Source organism: Pan troglodytes, chromosome 12 (assembly GCF_028858775.2).
Source record: "Pan troglodytes isolate AG18354 chromosome 12, NHGRI_mPanTro3-v2.0_pri, whole genome shotgun sequence".
NCBI classification, from domain to species: domain Eukaryota; kingdom Metazoa; phylum Chordata; class Mammalia; order Primates; family Hominidae; genus Pan; species Pan troglodytes.
Window position 1 is genome coordinate 54,249,995 of NC_072410.2, and position 22,540 is coordinate 54,272,534.

The 22,540-nt window shown below is 37.5% G+C and overlaps 1 protein-coding gene across 7 annotated transcripts in view; it reads right to left on the bottom strand.

The window, feature by feature from the left end:
* APLF (aprataxin and PNKP like factor) overlaps positions 1-22,540 on the bottom strand; it is a 111,460-nt gene that overhangs the window by 86,475 nt on the left and 2,445 nt on the right. For 6 of the 7 annotated variants that reach the window (XR_010149109.1, XM_016948662.4, XM_063789028.1 and 3 more), the window contains exon 2: positions 2,265-2,336. Coding sequence is in view for 6 of the 7 variants with exons in the window: in XM_016948662.4 (XP_016804151.1) it covers positions 2,265-2,336 (72 nt within the window). In the remaining variant the exon portion in view is untranslated. Of the gene's footprint in view, positions 1-2,264; positions 2,337-14,196; positions 14,358-22,540 lie in introns of those variants that run through there. The other variant, XM_063789027.1, reaches the window with a different exon arrangement.

The window sequence follows — 22,540 nt, forward strand, 5'->3', positions numbered from 1 at the left end:
ATTTATTTTACATTATTAGTACTCTTTTGTTTTTTTGTTTTTTGAGGCGGAGTCTCGTTCTGTCACCCAGGCTGGAGTGCAGTGGCGCAATCTCGGCTCACTGCAAGCTCTGCCTCCCAGGTTCACGCCATTCTCCTGCCTCAGCCTCCAGAGTAGCTGGGACTACAGGCGCCCACCACCGCGCCCGGCTAATTTTTTGTATTTTTAGTAGAGACGGGGTTTCACCGTGTTAGCCAGGATGGTCTCAATCTCCTGACCTCGTGATCCACCTGCCCCGGCCTCCCAAAGTGCTGGGATTACAGACGTGAGCCACCGCGCCCGGCCTTATTAGTACTCTTTTGAATAGCCACAAAAGTACAAAATATATCTGAATAATTTTCAGCCAAGTATAGACACAACTCCAACTAAGCACCTTTATTAAAGCCAATTTATAAAACATTTTAAAATATAAATGTCCTTGATTAACACTGAGAAAAAATGTAAATGTTTAAAATATTCATGCATTAGTAAATATGACGGTTTTCTAATCACCTATTTTTGATATAAAAAAATTTAATGTCATGTCAATTTTGTTATAAGAAGGGTTTCTTCTTATCGTTGAGTAAATAAAGAGTGTAAAGAGAAAATCTGATATCTATTGAGTTGTCCACAATTCCACAGGTTAATTTGCCCACAAAATAAATGTGCTGACATGGACACAGTGGCAGAGCAGACACTGGAGACTCAGAAGGGTGTAGTGTGAGAGGTGGGACAGGGTTGAGAAATTACCTAATGGGTACAATGTACACTATTCAGGTGACGGTTACACTAAAAGCTCAGACTTCACCATTTCACAATATAACCATGTAACAAAACTACACTGCACTCCCTAAATCTATATAAATAAAAAAATAATCATTTCTATATTTCAAGATCCCTCTATTCTTTCCTTTAATGTGCTTTAGTAACAACAAAAAAACTTATTTTAGGCCATGGTAGTTCATTGGCAGGGTATTAGAAATTGGGCACTAGAGAATAACATACTTTTGTAAAAATCTACCATGTTCCCACTCCTAGATATGCCACAGATAGTTCTCACCACAGCGTTTACTCATGCATTCAACAAGTATTAATTAAATACCTACTATGTCTTAGGCACTATGCTAAACACTAGGGATACAAAGTTAGTCAGAGTTCCTATACTCAAGGACCTTATGATCCAGTATGTCATCTCAGAAGAATAAGATAGCTGGAGAGGATACAGAGATTAATATCTAATGGTAAATACAGTGGCTCCTAAAGGAGTGTTGACTCCAGATGTTAACACTTTTTCAAGAAACTAAGATAATGCAGAATGAAGATGAGACATAAACTCTTTTAAAGATTATTTATTCAAGGTTGAGATAAGGTGAATACATTGAATAATTTTTTATTCAAAAAATTTCCAAGTACTAAAATTAAAAAGATGCTTTCCAAATTTGGAAACAGTTAAACATAGGATAATAAAAGCAAGTACTATCTGTGTAAAATAAAGAACTAATGATTTAACAGGCAGTTGTATATAAAATATGAAAATACAAATTGGTTTAAAAAAGTTATAAATTAATGAATTCCATGAAATTTTACCACCATACGATCTAGTCTAAAATAAATGGACCCTCATGTACGTATTTCATTCTCTTACACAATAGACTCTGCAAATGAAAAGGAATAATCACATTGTATATTCTTGGAAACTGGCTGTCCCTGCATATCATCAGTGATTTCACAGCAGTAAACTATAAAGCAAGCAATTAAAATCGAGCCCTCAAAAAAAACTTTCAAATTAAAATCATTTTTCAAAACTCGAAGTTGAACAAAGTCTAAGTTTTAGAAATATTCAACTCTATACAGAGTGATACAGAATATGTTAAAATATAACCCTATAACATTTAAGTTACTTTGGTCACTACCCCAGCTTAAAAAACCAACCATTAATAGTTATGGGCTTTCTTATTAGATATTATTTGGAGTATTCAATTTTAAACCAAATCATAATATATACATGAACTGGCAGTCATCTTTCATTGAAATTCTAATTAGGTAAATGTGGCATTGTCCTATGAGAAAATATGTAGTTTTCCTCACAGTTTAGATCTTTATCTCCTAATTATTTTCTGGCAATGAGAAGGGTATATTCTGACATTAATTCCCTATTCCCATAACCTTAGAAAATAGGCACCTCTGCTTGGGAACTGAAAGGGTAAGAGACGAAAGTTAAAATGAATCATTAATAACATATTTACCGGTTTGATTCGCAGCTGACCACCTGCCACCTCAAGAATGGCATGTCTTCTGGATACTCTCTTGTCTGTTATCTATACAGTAAAAAAATTAAAAGATTAAGAATAGCCACCTCCTCAAAAAGCAACAAAACAAAAAGGCAAACGAAACCCTTGGCGATGTTTCTGAAATCAGTAGACTAGATATGAAATATATCATTCATTCGACAACTGTATATTGAAATGATTGTCCTCATTTAACAAATAATGAAACTCAGAGATTAAAAAAACCTGCCCAGTCATGGAAGAGTCAACAACAGAGCCTCAAGCCTAGAATCTAACGGATCCCAAAACCTTGCATGATAGTTTCCATTCATGACAGACATCTACTGGGGATTCTTACCAAGAAAATTCATAAAATAGGAAAAGTCTGTATATAATTTGTACTCACCAGAAAACATTTCAAATACAAGAAACATATAGTATGTCATGATGATAAAGGTTTTAGAAGGAAGAGATCCCATGCTCAAGGATCTGGTAAGTGTAAAAGGGTCTGACTATAGGCTTTGGGGTCAAAGAGACCCAGATCAGGCAGAACTGCCTGCAAACTCTGGGGCCATCAGCAGCAGTTAAGAGTTCAGGAAGGCAAGAAGGGGAATAGTGAAAACCAAACATTTTCAGTATGAAAGAAATTGGCATTTTTAAAAAATATCTATTTGCTTCCTGTTTTGAGCCAACAGTGTTCTACTTATGCTCACAATCATTTCCACATACCAAAGTTCAAAAATTGTTTGCATTTTAAATGCTGACAGTGCCAATCAAAGCTTTCCCTTTTCACTGTAAATTCAATAGTTAAGATTGCCTTTTTTATTTGTGGTTGATTGATAGGTAATGAAAACATGTTAAGCACCAACTTCAATAACACCGTAACTACTTGACCCATCTCTTGGTAACCTTGATATTTAGCACTTGAATGTTGGCACTAACCGCATAAAGACCAAAATTATCAGTAAAAAATAGACCATACCAATGCATAAACTCAATTAAACCTATTAGTTCCACAAAAAATGTGAAACTGCCAGGAGTCAGTATTCATTTTTTTAACCAGATAGCTGTTCCACACTTAAGGCTGTAACATATAGATAGTAATATCAAGCATCGGAATGAGTATCACATGAATGAATTTTTCACAATCTACTGTTAGCCACAATGGCTATCCAAGAAGTAAGTACAAACTAATAATCTATTGTTTCAGGAAAAAAGAGGCTAAAAATTTAAAGATTCCTTTCTTTTTCCCAGATTGTACCTTTTTTTTAAATTATACTTTAAGTTTTAGGGTACATGTGCACAATGTGCAGGTTAGTTACATATGTATACATGTGCCATGCTGGTGTGCTGTACCCAATAACTCGTCATTTAGCATTAGGTATATCAGATTGTACCTTAGTAGGCTAAAAACAACAGCAGTTATCTGATGACTCATTGCATCATTTGCACAGAACTTTCGCTTAAATGTTGTGATTCAACATAACATTGCCATAGCTATTATTAACACTTTACATAGAAATTGAAAGTCCAGAGAATTTAGGTAACTTGGGTAGGTCACTCTCCAAGTAGGCAGCACTCCAAATCCACACTCCTTTTAATAAAAATAGGTAATAGGCAGGGTGTGGTGGCTGCAATCCCAGCACTTTGGGAGGCTGAAGTGGGAAGACTGCTTGAGCCCAGGAATTCAAGACTAGCCTGGGCAACACAGTGAGACCCCCATCTCTACATAAAGTAAAAAATTAGCTGGACAGAGTGGCATGTGCCTATAGTCCCAAATATTAATACTTGGGAGGCTGAGGTATGAAGATTGCTTGAACCCAGGAGGTCAAGGCTGCAGTGAGCCATGATCATGCCACTGCACGCCAGCCTGGGGGACACGGTGAGACCCTGCTTCAAAAAAAAAAAAAAGATAATAAATGTAGAACACATTTATACATGACTATACCTACATGTAATCATTCAAAAGTAATTTCAAAAAATGCACATTATTCTGTGGCTGAGAGTAAGCAGTTCCTATTTCTGACTTGGGTACCAAAATCTCATTGTTACTTCCATACTACGAACCAATTTTCTAACCAACAGAGTAATAAGCTATCAAATATAAAACTATAGCATATAAAGCTGGTTCCTTTAACAGTCCATCTTAAATTTCTTTCTTTCCTTTTTTAAACTGTATTTTTTCAGGAAGCAATAAATGAACTTTTCCTATCTCTGTCTTTCTTTGAAGTAAGCTTCACTGACACTACGAAGATAAAAGACATTTTAAGTAATATAAAAGTATAATGTGACCTCTAGTGGACACATAACTCCACAACAGTGTAATTTCATTACAAGCTATGTGTCTTTATAGAATACAAAAAGAATGCTATAAACAATCTTTGAAATTAACATCACTCAGACATTTATAGTGTTCCTTTTAAAGTAAACCCCTAAATAGTGAATACACGATAAAATAACCATTTGCACTTTCTCAATGGGAAGCATAAAGGTTTAATAAATTATCATTAAAACATTTTAATTTCAGGATTGATATATGGAGAGGGGTGGGGAGCAAGAGACAGATTATCCTAAAGATCTGATGATCTGCTTTATTTAACAGCCTATCACTGCTCCTTATACAGAGTGAATATCCAACACATTTTTATTATTTATTAATTAATATATCAACTGTAATAACAATCAATTATCAACACCAAAGCACCATTCTAGACTTGTCATGTATCACCTTTTTCAGTCTTCACAAAATCTGTGAAGATACTATTATTATACTTCACTTCATAGGTGAGAAAATGGAAGTACAGAGAGTTTAAGCAACTACTCAGTTACACAACCAATAAGTAGTAGGGCCAGGATCTGAACCTAAGGAATCAGATTCCAGAACCATTCATGCTCTTAACATTGTATTGCATCCCTCAATATCATTACATGAAACCTAAAGCAAAACCTCAGTTTTTAAGATGATTTACCCAGTTTAACTGTCAAACTAGAACACAGTAAAGAACTGGAAATAAGGCAGAAATGGCTATTTAATAACCAAATAGACATTCAGAGGAGATTCAGATCCTAAATAAAGCTCCAAGAGGCCCTCAGGCTTTCATTTGGTCCTGCTTATCTAATGGCATACCTAAGTCTAACAAGATATGTCATCCAAATTCTTAATTCTCTATTCATAAAGTGGATAGGATTTAGTAGACAGCACACTGACAACAGGAGAAAATGACTGATGTTGGTCTGCAAGTGGAAAGAGAAAGGCTACTAAAAAGCAAAGAAACCCAAGGACTCAAAAAGAATACACTGGTTAGAGGCCACTTAGGGTAGGACAAATGGCATAAATTACTTCAAAATATACTGAAGGCTTGCCCAAGTTTACTTACTGATTACCAAGAGTCACCAAGTTTAAATTAAAACTTCAACTGAAAGTTAGATATTTTACATCTTAGAAAGCCATAAAAATAGTTAAATTGAAGAATTCCAATTTTTATAGAATTATAGTCACCTAAATTCTAATCACAACACACATTCTTCAAAGAAATCAACAAATAGAGCAAATAAAACTACCCATATCCCATCCCATATGTAATGCAAAACTAGGAGATGGAGATTACTAAAAACTTTAATTTACATGTAAGAGAGATGAGAAATGCCAGTTTCAGAAGATCAAGCCCCAGAACCTATGCTGGAGCAGAGAAAATCAGGTGGCAAATGACAGAAAAAGAGGAGAGAGGGAGTGGGAATCTAGGGGTGCTGAAGCATAGGTATCACTCCCCAAAAAAATTAAGTCACACTTTTACTGGGAAATACTAAAAACACATTTCAGATCCAACATTGCAGAGGCCAAGCTAACAGAGAATCCAAAAGAGAGGCATAAAAATATGTGGAACCAGGTATAGCAAGCTCAGAAAAGGCACCACTTCTCAGGGAGGAGGAGGACACCTGGAAGAAAAAAATAAATCCAATAGTACAGATTTTGCCTTCAAAATACCATTCCCCACTAAAAGAAACCAGAACTCTTTTGAGAAATGTCATATTCCAGGTCTGAAGCACAAAAAGTATAATGTGGACCTAGGATATCTTCTTGTGCCAGAGGACAAAGAAATGCTCAAAAATTGATGGGTGCATGTCAGAAGGACAGAGAAACCAGTGCAAAAAAACTCTGATTGACCAAATTTAGAACAATTCGAGCATCAAAATAGTGATAATACTGGAATACAGCAAATTGAATCCCAAAATAATCCATGATTCCATACAAATCTACATAAAGTAAAAAATTAGTTGGACAGGGTGGCATGTGCCTATAGTCCCAAATATTAATACTTGGGAGGCTGAGGTAGGAAGATTGCTTGAGCCCAGGAGGTCAAGGTTGCAGTGAGCCATGATCGCACCACTGCACTCCAGCCTGGGCGACAGGGTGAGACCCTGTCTCAAAAAAAAAAAAAAAAAAGATAATAAAAAAGATTCCATATGAATCATGGATTATTTTGTGATTCAGTGTGCTGTATTCCAGTATTATCAGAGGGTAAGACTGGGAGACATGCATTTCTTTATAAAAGAATGCCAGCTAAAGCAGAAAAAATGGTAGAACCAGAAAAATCACTATTTTCTTACTATCAATGTAAAAATTAAGTTAGGAACGGATAAAAGGATGTTTATTTCCCAACAAGAAAAAGGTCTGTTGGGAATAAATACTCATGAAGTCTCAGTATCACTCCACAGATTACTGACAAAGGAAATGGTAGATTAACTGCGAAATCTGGCAGATACCACCTTACCAAGGTGATTACACTTACCACATCACCACAGCAGGACAAACTGATAGATGTGCTTCCTAATGTGGTACTCTGAATAAACATCACCTACTTAATATTTTCACCAAAAATGTTTAATGTGAATCAAATTATGTGCAAAGAATCAGAAAAACAAAAATTGTGGGACACTCTAGGAATAACTGGCCTGGACTCACAGAAGCACTGATGTCATTAAAGACAAAAGGCAAGAAAACCATTCTAGATTAAATTTAAAAAAATTTAACTGGATCCTGATTTTTTTTAAAAAATGCAAAAAGTACATTATTGAAAACGATGTACAAAACTGAGTATGGGATATTAAAATTTATGGCACAGTTACACATTTCTAGAATATAATAACAGAATATAGCTATATAGAAATGTCCTTGTTCTTAGGTGACACATGTTGACATATTTAGTGATGAACTGCCATAATGCATGTATGTACTTTCAACTGTGTTCAGGAGAAAGAAAAAAATGTGTGCACACACACACAGGCATATTACAGAAGAAAAATCAATGCCTTATTTGATTAAATTGCTGTTTGTCAAATTTCTGTTACTTGTAGTCAAAAGCAACTGTGATTAATACACATTCCTCTAACAATTGTTATATTTATTTATTTTTTTAGAGATGGGATTTTGCCATTTTGGCCAGGCTGGTCTCAAACTCCTGGCTCCAAGTGATCTGCCCACCTGGGCCTCCCAAGGTGCTGGGATTACAGGCATGAGTCACTGTGCCTGGCCTTAGACTTTTTTTTTTTTTTTCAGACTAAGCTTCACTCTGTTGCCCAGGCTGCAGTGCAATGGCACAATCTAGGCTCACTGTAAACTCTGCCTCCCAGGTTCAACCTATTCTCCTGCCTCAGCCTCCCGAGTAGCTGGGACTACAGGCATGCGCCACCATGCCCAGCTAATTTTTTTTTTACATTTAGTAGAGACAGGGTTTCAACATGTTGGTCAGGCTGGTCTCGAATTCCTGACCTTGAATGATCCACCCACCTCGGCCTCCCAAAGTGCTGGGCTTACAGGTGTGAGCCACCGTGCCCAGCCCTAAACTGAATTCTTAATATTGTTTCTTGAATGTGAACAGGTCTCTCTATTCTTATACCACTTTTGTAGTGATACCATGTGGATCCCTTATATTTGACTTTCTGGTTTTAAATATTAATAGAATACTTCATCTACTATAATATACATACAGGTCCCTTCTCTAGTTTTAAGATACGAAGATTATACCAGAAGAAAAGATAAACACATGAAAACATAAAAGAACTGTTTATGATCTGTTTGTTACCAAATACTTATTTTCGGTATTTATTGAAGTCAAACAAAATGGAGATTTTCTTATGTGACGAGCAGAAATACTTAGATATTTTGTATCAAAGTCTGTGATCTGTTTGTTTGACTGCAATTCTCAAAATTCTAAAAACGAAAGAAACAACCCTGAATAAAGTAAAAGCAGAAAAGCTACTGGATCTTGAAATAGAATAGGGTGGTACCTTTCATTTCATTTTTTGTCTACATATAATATAGACAACACAAGTTAATTTTTTGTAAAATGCTTTTCTAGAGAAGTTTCTGAACATCATAGACAGATATAATATATCGCATTAATTCAATGTTCTCATGTAACTTGGTTTCTGTACATATAAGAACAGAAAATAGTTCGTTTTTCAGTATAAACTATATTACAAATTGTTTTTTAGTATAAACTGTATTACACAAGATATTATTATAGCACAAATATAGTACACAGGATGTATATTATAGTACAAATTATTTGTTTTTCAGTATAAACTATATTACACAGGAAAGGTTAAGATAATTATATAATACTTTATACTTTAATTTTATAAAAATTATCTTGTATGAATAAAATCAGAAAGATGGCTGACTAGAGGTGCCCAATGCGTGCCCTGCCCCCCAAAAAGGGACCCAAACACAGAATCAACAACTACAATTCAACTGGATTGTCTGAGGGAAAGCACTCAAATGCAGCAAGAGAGTGGCAAGATCCCTGTGGAGCACAAAAGCAGGATGAAAAGAGGGGCAAGGCACCCTGCCTCTGCTGTCCCATCTCCCCAGTGAGACTGGCTGGGAGCCAGGAGGGACTTCTTATGAGGTAATGGTAAGCACAGGGCCCCAACCACAGAAACTTGCAGTCCTTACTACAGGAGAATCCCACAGTCCTTATAAGCCTTGAGCTGTTTGGAGAGCTACCTGGAATTTACAAAGCTACATTACTCCACAGTAGGAGCTCGTGTTATGCACTCCCCACCCTTGCATGACCTAAGCTCTACAGCATAGCATCTTCTTGAAACCAGAGCCACTGCTGGAGGGCGTCCTGCTCTGGGGGCCAATAGCCACTGTGTCTCTCTAGCTTTGAGGCTCTACCATCATTCCATAAAGACCACATGAAGGACTGTAATGCAATGACTTCAGTTACTGAGAGCCTGGGCCCAGGGACAGTCATGACTCTGGTACTGCATAATGGGGAAGTCAACCCCAGGCTGGCCAAAACACCACATGCCTGCACCTCCAGCTGCAGAAACAGCATAGCAGCCCACCCCTGGTATGCACTTCCCCAAGCTAGCCAAACCATTGTGAGCTCACACCCCAGCCAGAGAAACAGAAGACCACCCCCAGTGGGCATGCCACCAAACTGGCCTAATCATTGTGTGTCCATACCCCCAAATGAGGAAACAGTCTGGTGGAACCACCCTAGGCTGACATACTCCACAAGCCAGCCAAACTGTCCCACACCTGCACTCCTAGCTGGATAAACAGCCTGGTGGCTCTTTCCTCAGTAAGCCAGACCCTAAGCAGCCAAACCACAACTTGTCTGCACCCTAAGTCTGATAAACAGCCCAGAGAGCCAGTCCCTGAGGTCTCTGCACACCAGCACCCTCAGCCTGAGAAGTAGCCTAGCAGCCCTGCCCTCAGTGACCCAGTCTCCAAGCCAGCTGACTCACTATGTGTACATGCATACCCCTGGCCCAACAACCAGCCTGGCGAGCCCATCTCTGGCAAAGTCACACCACCACCACCACCACACACTTCCACAGCCTAGGCCACTGAGGCACTTGCAAACATCACTAATATGGGTTACAGCTGAGTAAACTGCACAGGGACCATACCACTGTGCTCACTGAGAACCTAAGCCAATGTACTCTACCTGTCAGACACCATAAGACCCATCTAAAGGAATAGGTCTTTCTCTGTGAAAGCTACTACATAAAATTAGAAGAGGCAACTATTCCACCAGATGAGCAGATATCAATATAGGGACATAAGAAACATGAAAAAAAATAACACCCCCAAAGGAACACATTAATTCTCCAATAGCAGACTCCATTAAAAAAAAGAAATATATAAAATGCCAGAAAAAGAATTCAAAATAACTTTAAGAAAGTCAACAAGATAGAAGAGAATGCAGATAACCCAATTTACCAAAATCAGAAAAATAATTCATTATCTAAATGAGAAATTCGACAGAAAGAAACATCATAAAAAAATAACCAAACAGAAATCTTACAGCTGAGGAATTCAGAGAATAAAATAAAAAATAAAATCAAGCCTTCACCAGACTATATCAAGCAGAAGAATTTCCGAACTTAAAGACAAGTCTTCTGAAATAACCCAAAGAAAAAAGTATATACTAGAATGAAGAAAACCGATTGAATTTATGGGACAACATTAAGTGAACAAATATTCACATTATGAGAATTCCAGAAAAAGAAAATATGGAAAAGGCATAGAAAACCTATTTAATGAAATAATAGCTGAAAACCTCCCAAGCCTTGAGAGACAGAAGGATATCCAGATGCAGGAAGCGCAAAAGTTCTCAAATAAATTCAGCCCAAAAAGTTCCTCTCCAAGGCACTTATAGTCAAATTTTCAAAAGTCAAAGACAATGAGAAAATTCTACAAACAACAAGAAAAAATTATCAAGTCACATAAAAGGCAATACCCATTAGACTAACAGCAGATTTCTCAGCAGAAACCTTACAGGCTGAGAAAATGGCATGATATGTTTAGTGCTGAAAGGAAAAAACAAACAAACAAACAAAACAAAACAAAACAAAAAAAACCTGCCAGCCCAGATGATACCCAGTAAAGCTATCCTTTAGAAATGAAGTTTTCCCAAACAAGCAAAAACTAAGGGAATTCCATCACCACTCAACAAGCCCTACAAGAAATACTTAAAGGAATTACTACAAGGCTTCACTGCTGAATTCTACCAAACTTTTAAAAAAGACTAATACCAATTCTTCTCAACCTATTCCAAAAAATTAAAGGGAAAGGAACTATTACAAGTTCATTACATGAAGCCAGTATTACCCTGAAACCAAAACCAGACAAGGACACACAAACAAAAAAAAAATTACAAGTCAACATCCCTGATGAACATATAGATTCAAAAATCCTAAAAAAAATACTAGCAAACTGAATCCAAGAACACATTAAAAAGATTATACACCATGATCAAGTGAAATTTATCCCAGCGATGCAACAATGGTTCAAACATACGCAAATCAATAAACGTGATATATCACATCAACAGAATTAAGGACAAAAACCATATGATCTCAAGAGATTCAGAAAAATTATTTGATATAATTCAGCATCCCTTCATGATAAACACTCAACAAATCAGGTATAGAAGAAACATACCTCAACACAATAAAGGGCATATATGACAAACCCACAGCTAACATCATACGGAAAGGGGAAAAGATGAAACCTTTTCTTCTAAGAATTGGAACAAGCTAAGGATGCCCCACTATTACCACTCTCATTAAATATAGTACTATTAGTCCTAGCCAGAGCAATTAGGTAAGAAAAAAAAAAAACAGCCAGGCATGGTAGCTCACATCTGTAATCCCAGCACTTTGGGAGGCCAAGGCGGGTGGATCACAAGGTCAGGAGTTCAAGACCAGCCTGGCCAAGATGGTGAAACCTCATCTCCACAGAAAATACAAAAATTAGCTGCACGTGGTGGTGGGCGCCTGTAATCCCAGCTACTTGGGAGGCTGAGGCAGAGAATTGCTTGAACCTGGGAGACGGAGGTTGCAGTGAGCTGAGATCATGCCACCGCACTCCAGCCTGGGTGGCAGAGTGAAACTCCATCTCAAAAAAAAAAAAAAGGAAAAAAAAAAGAAAGGGCATCTAAATGGAAAGGAGGAAGTTGAATCATCCCTGCTTGTAGATAACATGATCTTACATCTAGAAAAACCTAAAGACTCCACCAAAAGAACACTTAAAACTGATAAACAAATTCAATAAACTTACAGGATACTTTAACAATATGGGGGTTAGTGGAACCAACCTTGACTCCCCTAAAACTTAACTACCGATAGCCTACTGTTGACTGGAAGCCATAATCAACTATAAATGATTGATTAACACATATTTTGCATGTTATATGTATTTTACAGTACATTCTTATAATAAAATAAGCTAGAGAAAAGAGAATGTTATTAAGAAAATCATAAGGAAGAGAAAATATATGTACTATTCATTAAATGGAAGTGGATCATCATATAGGTCTTCATCTTCATTGTCTTCACCTTGAGTAGGCTGAGGAGGAGGAGGAGGAATAGGAGGAGCTGCTCATGCTATCTCAGGGTGGCAAAGGTGTAAAAGGTAAAGGAGGTAGAAGGGAAGGCAAGAAAGGCAGACATACTTGGTGTAACTTTATGAAAATACATGATAACTTGCCTAACTTTTTTGCTTTCCATTTCTTTAAAAAAACAGTTTTTACACAGTTCCAATCCTATTCCACCATTTGTTTAGTTTCAGGGTCTGTATCATAGAAAGGTCCATGTTGTAAAAGAAAAGCAGTCTTGAATAAACGTAACCCTTCTGCCAGAGTGTTTAGTGTCGGTTTGGTAACTGGCACTGCTGCTTCTACATGTCTTCCTCATTGCTGGCACTGGTTCAGAAGCATTCATCTCCATCAAGTTGTCTTGTGTTAATTAGTGTTTATTAGCTCTTGAATTTCTCCAATATCTATACCTTGAAATCCTTCACCCCTGACTTTTTGGCCATATCCACAATCTCTTTCATAATTTATTTGATTGGCTTTGTCGTAAACCCTGTGAAGTCATGCATATCATCTGGACAGTTTCCTTCAGCGGGAATTTACTGCTTCAGGCTTGATGGCTTTCGTGACTTTTTCTGTAACAACAATGGTGTCTTCAATGGTGTAATCCTTCGGGACTCGTGATGTTCTCTCTAGGGAGGTTCTCTTCCATAACACTGACAATCTTTTCCATAGAGTACTGTGTATAATGAGCCTCAAAAGTCCTTATGATTCCCTCATCTAGTGGCTGAATTAGAGATGCTGTGTTTGGGGGAAAGTAGACCACTTCAGCACCTTCGTTACTCAACTCATGGGGCTCTGGGTGGCCAGAGGCATTGTTCAAAAGAATTCTAAAAGGCAGTCTCTTACTGGCAAGGTACTTCCTGACTTCAGGGACAAAGCATTGACAGAACCAATTCAGAAAAAGGATTTTCATGTCTACACCTTCTCTTTGTACAACCAAAAAATGGCAGCTGGTGGTTATCTTTTCCCTCCAAGGCTCAGGGGTTAGCACCTTTGTAGATAAGGGCAGTACTAATCATAAACCCAACTGCATTTGCACAAAACAGTAGAACTGGCTATCCTTTCCTGCCTTAAATCCCAGTGCTCACTTCTCTTCCTTACTAATAACTGTCCTTTGTGGCATTTTTTTTTTTCCAGAGTAGGGCACTTTGATCTACATTAAAAAACCTGTTCAGACAGACATCCTTTCTCCTCAATGATTATCTTAATGACATCTGGGAATTCATCTGCTGCTGCTTGGGCAGCAGAAACTGCATTTTCTGTTACCTTGACATTTTAAAAGCCAAATATCTTTTTAAAATTATTAAACCATTCTTTATTGGCGTTAAATTCTCCAACTTTAGATCTTTTACCCTCCTTTTGCTTTAAGTTGTCATATAATAGCTTTGCTTTTTCTTGAATCATATTAGAGTCTATAGGTATGTTTTTCTTATAGCAAGCCTGTATCCACATAAAAACTGCATTTTCAATACAAGATAAAAAGGTGTTTTACAAAAAGCACAAGGTTTTCCCACCTGCTGGCATAGCTGCAGTGAAAGCTTCATGAATTTCCTTTTCCTTTTTTTACAATCGTCCATATGCTGTATTCATTTATTTTGAAATGGCAGGCAACACTGCTGCAGACCTTAATCTACTGTATATATCAAGGAATTCAACTTTTTCTTGTAATTTTTCTTTTCTTTTTTTTTTCTGCCATTATTTTTCTCTGCTTTTTGGGAGAACTTCCAGCATCACTAGTGGTATTTCACATAGGTCCCATGGTCCCATGGTGTGTTAATCAAGGTTTACGGTATTGCACTAAACACAATAAAAAAATACAAGACTCATGAGAGATCACCTTTTTTTTTTTTTAAAGAGTGATATAGTATAGTTTGGCTGTGTCCCCACCCAAATCTCACCTTGTATTGTAACAATCCCACATGTCAAGGGTGGGACTAGGTGGAGATAACTGAATCATGGGGTGGTTTCTCCCATACTGTTCTCAGGGTAGTAAATAAGTCTCACGAGATCTGATGGTTTTATAAATGGGAGTTCCCCTGCACAAGCTCTCTTGCCTGATGCCATGTAAGACGTTTGACTTTGCGCCTCATTCGCCTTCCACCATGATTATGAGGACTCCCCAGCCATGTGGAACTGTGAGTCTATTAAGCTTCTTTCCTTCATAAATTACCCAGTTTTGGTTATGTCTTTATTAGCAGTGTGAGAACAGACTAATACAGACAGGGTCTCACTCTGCCACTCACACTGGAGAATAATGGTGTAGTCATGGCTCACTGCTGCCTCAATCTCCCAGGCTCAAGTGAGGTTCCCACCTCAGCCTCCGAGTAGCTGGGATTACAGGCATGTACCACCATGCCTAGCTAATTTTTTTTTAATTTACTTTTTGTAGAGATGGAGTCCCATTATGTTGTCCAGGCTGATCTTGAACTCCAGGCTCAAGCAGTCCTCCCACCTCAGCCTCCCAAAGTGCTAGGATTACAGGCATGAGCCACCATACCCAGCTGAGATCTGTTTTTATTATGATATACAATTTACTGGAGAGTTGAACTGCTCATGCTGAGATGATTCACATCACACGTTGTCGTAAGCAGATACCTGCAACAGTAAAGCTCACCAAAACAGCAACAAGAAGTGGCTAGAAATTATTACAGAAGTACAGTATGTATTACAGTGAATTTTATGCTTTACATTTGTCTACATATCTCTCAACTGCAAATGGCACTATGTACACTCTGTGTTTGTGTGTGTATGTTTTGATAAATTTTACCTTTTTATAATAGATTTGAGTATATTTTATGGTAGTAAATGATAAAATAGACTACTACCTACATATATTTCATTTATTCATGACACATCTTTTTTTCAATGTTTTTTAAATATAGAGTTTGTGAGGTTTTTCAAATTGTCACAAATCTCCCAAAAACTTTTCCAATATACTTGTTGAATCTGCATAGAAGTGGACCTATGCCGTTCAAAACCCATGTTGTTCAGGGTTAACTGTATTCACAAAATTGTGCAACCATCACTTCTATTTCCAGGATGTATTCATCACTCCAAAAGGAAACCTCATACCCATTAGGACTTTGGGTTTTAAGTGTGACAGTAAGCCACTGGAAGGTTGCACTGAAAATACTATTCAGAATATTAATAACAAAATTTATAGTATAATATTAATTAAAAATCAGTGGTAACTATTACACAATATATACACTGAATAAAATATATATACCTATGTACACAGATTAAATACATGAAAGAACTACATTGAATGTTTACAGTGCTTATCTCTTGGTAATTGACTTCGAAGTGCTTATTTTGTCTTCCTGCTTACTTGATTTTGGGGAAATTCCTACTTTTTTTTCTTTTTTTTTTGAGTCTCACTCTGTTGCCCAGGCTGGAGTGCAATGGCACAATCTCGGCTCACTGCAATCTCTGCCTCCGCCTCCCAAGTGCTGGGATTACAGGTGTGCACCACCACAGCCGGCTAATGTTTGTATTTTTGGTACAGAGAGGGTTTCCCCATGTTGATCAGGCTGGTCTCAAACTCCTGACCTCAGGTGATCTGCCCACCTCAGCCTCCCAAAGTGCTGGGATTACAGGCGAAAGTCCTACATTTTCTACATTGAGTATATAATCTTGCAAAATTGGGAAAGAGCATAATACATACAAAAAACATTACTTTACACAATACTTCACAATTTACAGTGCTTTCCCAAAAGATTATCTACTTTGCTATATCAACAACAGACAAAAATAGACAAATTCAAATTTTCATGGTAGAGAAAAACAGAAAGTCATCTAGTATAGGATTTGAGCCAGTATTATGGTGAAATGCATAAACCTAAAAAAAAAAAGCATGGGATCTATTTTAGACATAATTTCATTAGATTATTTCCTTCTACTTTTGTGAAGCAGAGGGTAAGTAAAATATATATACATATAAAAGACTTAAACTGAATCCAGAGTGGTTACTATAAAGAAATCTACAAATCATAAAATTTTCTTATCTAGATATCTTCCCAGTGCCAAGTCCAGCATGCATTCCAGAGCTCAGTCATCTATGCTGAGACTCTGCCATAATATTTGATAAGAGGTCGGTTTTATTCTTCAACAGAGCAAAAGTAGTTGATATAAGATGTTTGACATTATCATATTTGGAATGCACAAAGTCCAACTTCTGATGTTAAGAAGGGGCAATTATGAAGAAATAGACTTGATTTTGCCCAGAGACTCTCCATAAACACTTCAATTCAGAAATCAAGTTCTCTTTAAAAGGTTAATATATTTGATGTGAAATGTTCTTTGGAACTTGTGAATATGCTTTCCCATAAGAATAATGGTGTAAATGGTAGGTTATCAGGCAACCTCACAAACACCTAATTCACAATACTGATTAATATGCATCACTTTAGATTTTAAAAAGCAAATCCAATGCTTTTTGAGCTCTAATTCAAGGCTGGTGAATTGTTAGCCAATATGATGAAATTGTGCTGACTATCACGATGTCACTGAAATTTCAACTCATCCAACCTGTTTGGCTTGCAATGCTGCTTACATAGTGAATGCTGCACAAGTGTGAGAACATCATCCTCATCATTAATATATGATGACAGAAGCAACATAGTAAGTAAAGACATAAGGAAAGCTTAAGAAGACAAAAGTGGGTTTAAAGCACCACTTGGGACTTTGGAAAATTAATGTGTCTAAGTAGTTATTTTGCTTATTCAGTTCGGTTCAGCAGACATTTCTTAAAACCTATTCTGTGCCAAGTACTCTACTTAGTGTGTCTAGAAGTAGTTTTTAACTCTGGCTTTGCAATACAATCATCTTCAGAGCTTTTAAAAATACAGATACCACCCAGGCGCGGAGGCTCACGCCTGTAATCTCAACACTTTGGGAGGCTGAGGCAGGCAGATCACCTAAGGTCAGGAGTTCGAGACCAGCCTGATCAACATAGAGAAACCCTGTCTCTACTAAAAATACAAAATTAGCCGGTTGTGGTGGCACATGCCTATAATTCCAGCTACTCAGGAGGCTGAGGCAGGAGAATCTCTTGAACCCAGAAGGCAGAGGTTGTGGTGGGCCAAGATCGCACCATTGAACTCCAGCCTGGGCAACAAGAACAAAACTCCATCTCAAAAAAATACAGATACCCAGACACTACCTACAGAACCGAATTACCAAAGAAAGGAACTCATACAAAAGTATGAAGACATGTGAGAAGATAGCATATTCATGGTAAGTAGTAAATGGGGGATGAAAATTTGAAGGCATTAATTCAGGGGAAGATATATATAATTGTAAAATATAGTCTTTGTCCCTGTTGCCTGGCATAAAAATCCTCAGAATCTCCCAATTGATGTCTTTTTGTATACTAATGAGTTAAGTGACATCTAGCAGCCCATCCCTTCGGGGTGGGAGCTAGTCACTGGAAAGACCAAGGTATAGAGAATTGGGACTTTCAGCCCCAAGCCCCAGCCTCCTCTAGGGAGAGGAGAGGGGCTAAAGGTTAGCTGATCACTAATGGCCAATGGTTTAATCAATCATGACTAAATAACGATGACTCCATAAAAACCCAAAGGGGACAGGGTTAGGAAAGCTTCCAAACAGGTGAACATGTAGAGGTTTCTAGAGGGTGGCACACTTGGTGAGAGCATGGAAGCTCAGTATCCCTTCCCATAGCTTACCCTATGCATCTCCTCATCTGCATCCTTTGTCATATCCCTTATAACAAACCAGTTCTAGGAGCTGCTCTAGCAAATTAATAGAGCCCAAGGAAAGGGCCATGGGATCCCTGGTTTACATCCAGTGGTTCAGAAGCACAGGTAAAACAACTTGGGGCTTGCAATTGCCATCAGAAGTGGGGGGAAATCTTGGGAACTGAGCCCTCAACATGTGGGAGCTGATGCTATCTCCAGATAGATGGTGTCAGAATTAAATTGAATTAGAGGACACCCAGTTGATGTCTGCTGTAAAAGTGACCGCTTGCTTGTTGGTAAGGAGAAATTACCACATATTCAATCACAGGAGTCTTCTGTGTTGACTGCTGTATTTTTGTCCACTCAAAATATACATACGAAAAGTGATTTACCTCACATCTATTAGAATAATCAAAATTTAAAACACTGATAACACCAAATGTTGATAAGGATGTCCAGTGACAAGAACTGTCATTCATTGCTGGTGGGAATGCAAATAGTACAGCCACTCTGGAAGACAGTTTGGCGGTTTCTTACAACACTAAACATACTATTACTATACAACTTTACTATCCAATCCAGCAACTGTGCTCCTTAGTATCTACCTAAATGAGTTGAAGACCTATGCTCACACAAAAATCTGCACCCAAATGTTTGTAGTTGTATTATCCACGATCACTAAAACTTGAAAGCAACCAAGATGACCTTTAGTAGGTGAATGGATAAACCGACAATGGAATATTATTCATTACTAAAAAGAAATGAGCTATCAAGCCGTGAAAAGACTTGGAGGAACCTTAAATACATATTACTAAGTGAAACCTGAAAAGGTTATGTACTGTATGACTCCAACTCTATGACATTCTGAAAAAGGCAAAACCATGGAGAAAGTAAAAGAGTTCAGTAGTTGCCAGGGGTCCCGGTGAGCCTCTGGGGGATGAATAGGCAGAGCACGGAAAATTTTAGGGCAGTGGAACAATTCTGTGTTATACTGCAATGGTAGATAAATGTCATTATACATTTGTCAAAACCCATAGGATGTACAATACCAAGAGTTAGCCCCAGTGTAAACTATGAACTTTGGGTGATAATGACATGTCAATGTGGATTCATCAATTGCAACAAACATACCATACTGTGTAGAATGTTGATAGACGGGGAAGCTGTACATGTAAGAGGGCAGAGAGTATATGGGAACTCTCTGTACTTTCCACTCAGTTTTGCTGTGAACCTAAAACTCCTCCATAAAATAAAGTCTATTTTAAAAACTAATATATTAAAAAACAATGATTGTAAAAGTTAAACGGGATCATTGACATAATGTGATCATCCCACAAGCCTGGTCAACACCTACCCAATTATCCAGCACACCATATCTTAGAGCCTTAAACCACGCAAGCCCTTCCTTACACCACCCACTCCACCTACCAAAATTCCAACTGTCCCAACACACCACAGTCAAACTCAACATGCTACCAAGTTCATGAAGCTTTCTTTCCCTGATCCCACCTCTTAACTTCAGGTTCCTTCTTATACCCCTCTGTACCCTGTGACATCATTCTGTCTAGCTTGAGGACTAAGCTCTGATTATTATTATTTTTTTTTATCTTGCCCAAATTCCTTTCTAAGGGGTCTGGGGAGTCATGCCCTACAAACCATAAATTCTCATCAGATGATCTTTATTTAACCCTGTATAACGTGACTTACTTTCCAGTCTGACTCAGGCATAACAAGGAAGAAAATAAAAATGTTTTACCCTAAAATATATTTCTTTGCCATACCTTGGAATTGTCCTGCAAAGTCTCTTATGGGAAAAAACCCACATTCTATAGAGAATTCCCTTTCCCCTTTGTTTTCCTTCCTTCCTTTCCAGATCCAGGAGATTATCAATTAAGAGCCAGGCACTCTTTCAGGTCTCATAAGAAACATTTTACAACCTGCTATCTCTGAAGTCGGCTATCTGAGAGCTCTGCAAAATAAAACTTCGTCTCCACAATCCTTTATCTTAACCTGAACATTTCCTTTGATCTTAGGTCTTGAGATAAACTCAACTGATTGTCAACCAGAAAATGTTTAAATTTACCTATAGCCTGGAAGCCCCTGCTTTGGGTTGTCCTGCCTTTCTGAACCAAACCAATGTATTTCTTAAATGTATTTGATTGATGTCTCATGCCTCCCTAAAATATATAAAAACCAAGCTGTACCCTGACCACCTTGGGAATATGCTCTCAGGACCTCCTGAGGGCTGTGTCACGGGCCATGGTCACTCATATTTGGCTCAGAATAAATCTCTTGAAATATTTTATAGAATTTAACTCTTCATCAACAGACTCATGGTATTTAACCAAAACTTTTAATAAAAATGTGACCTTTTAAAAATCAGGGATTATATCCAAAAATTCAAATTTCTTACTATTCTTAAAAAAACAATATGACACTGTTACCAAGTGGGAATAGGGGAAAGTAGCAGGGATTGCATAGAGACCCTCTCCTTGTGGCCTTCCCAACACTGAGGCAGAACTGTTGTCATTTATCACTGTCCCTGTGTTGTTTTTCTTCTTCCCTCCCACTTCGCTTACTCCAAGTGTCAGCCTGGCTCCAGTCCCCATGTGAGGTTGTAGCCTTGTTTAGTTACTAATACTTGTTTATTTGTCTCTCAAACCTACAAAACTATAAGTTTCTTGAGAGCAAAGACTTGTTTCTCATTCACCTTTATTTCTCCTATACTCCCTCCCATCCAACCATAGTATATATTTATCAACTATTTCCTGAATTTAGCGAATTATCAATCAACAAAACAGGAAAAATGTTAAAACTTAATTCATTATGAATGCTACTCCTTAAGATTTAGCAGTTGGTAGGACTGCATCTTTACTATATTTAAATTCACTTCAAAACTCAATGATAACCCTTTTTCATATCTAAGTCACAATTAGGCTCTTTTTGAGGGTAGAGTGAATGAGAGGCTGAGATGACAAAATGGAAGGAAGAAATCACGTGTTAAAGGCCTACTGTGCGCTAGGCACTGGTTGTAGGCTAAATAATAAAATGAGGGAAGGGCAAATCTAGAAATAAAAGAAACGTAAGGGAAGAAACCTATGTTGGAGCAGGTAGGAACAGCATTCCAGGACAGCCAGGATTCTGCAACAAGCAGTTAAAATATAGAGCTGCCAGGTCAGGGGATGGTTACTTTGTGTAAACTTTGTAGAACATTTACAACATTCTTAGAAGTGGTGAACTGATGCCACCTGAAGAGTCTATACTGAAGCCTATGACCTTCCCTGTTCCCCCAACTGAGGACTCTTCTCCTTTTAATCAAAGCAGTCAATTTAATTACATCTACATTGAGAAAGTATCACTAGATATCTTTTGCTATCTTGTTTCCTAGGAGGAAAATAGATCATAAAGAAATGTGTCATATAATCCCTGCTGTCAAAACAAAATAAGAAAAATCTGAAATCAGAAATAGTAGATTTCATTTAAGAGTGTAACAGCTTTAATTAAAACCCATAAAGCAAATACTTTGGCCTAACAGTGCTTGACATGTCGTACTGTAAAACCCTTTTAAATTAAATTTCTTAAGATAATGGTAGATTCACATGTAGTTGAAAGATATAATACAGAAATATCTCTTGTACCATTTATCCAGTTTTCCCCAATGGTAACATCTTACAAAACTATAGTACAATATATCAACCTAAGATATTGATACTGACACAGTCCAGACAAAGCACATTTCTATCACCACAAATATCCCTCATGTTGCTATTTTATAGCCATATCCATTCCCTTCTGCCCTGCTGCCTAATTTTTTAACCTTTGGCAACCACTAATCTGTTCTCCATTTTCGAAATTTTGCAATTTCGCAATTTCAATGATGTTATATAAATGGAATCACACAATATGTAATCTTTTGGATTGGCTGTTTTAACTCAAGTTCTCTGAAGATTAATCCTGCTGTAAAACCTTCTAACTGATGCCAATCATGGAGCAGAATCAAAATCTAGTAAACAAAGACCTGGGGTTCTCTGATGACTCACATGAAAGCAAAGGGAACAAGAAAGATTAAATTTCATTGTCCTTTGTTCTCTGTGACAGGTTTCTCTGTCGTGTTTTCCTACCACCATAAAAATACAAAACCATTCTCATTGTCAAACTG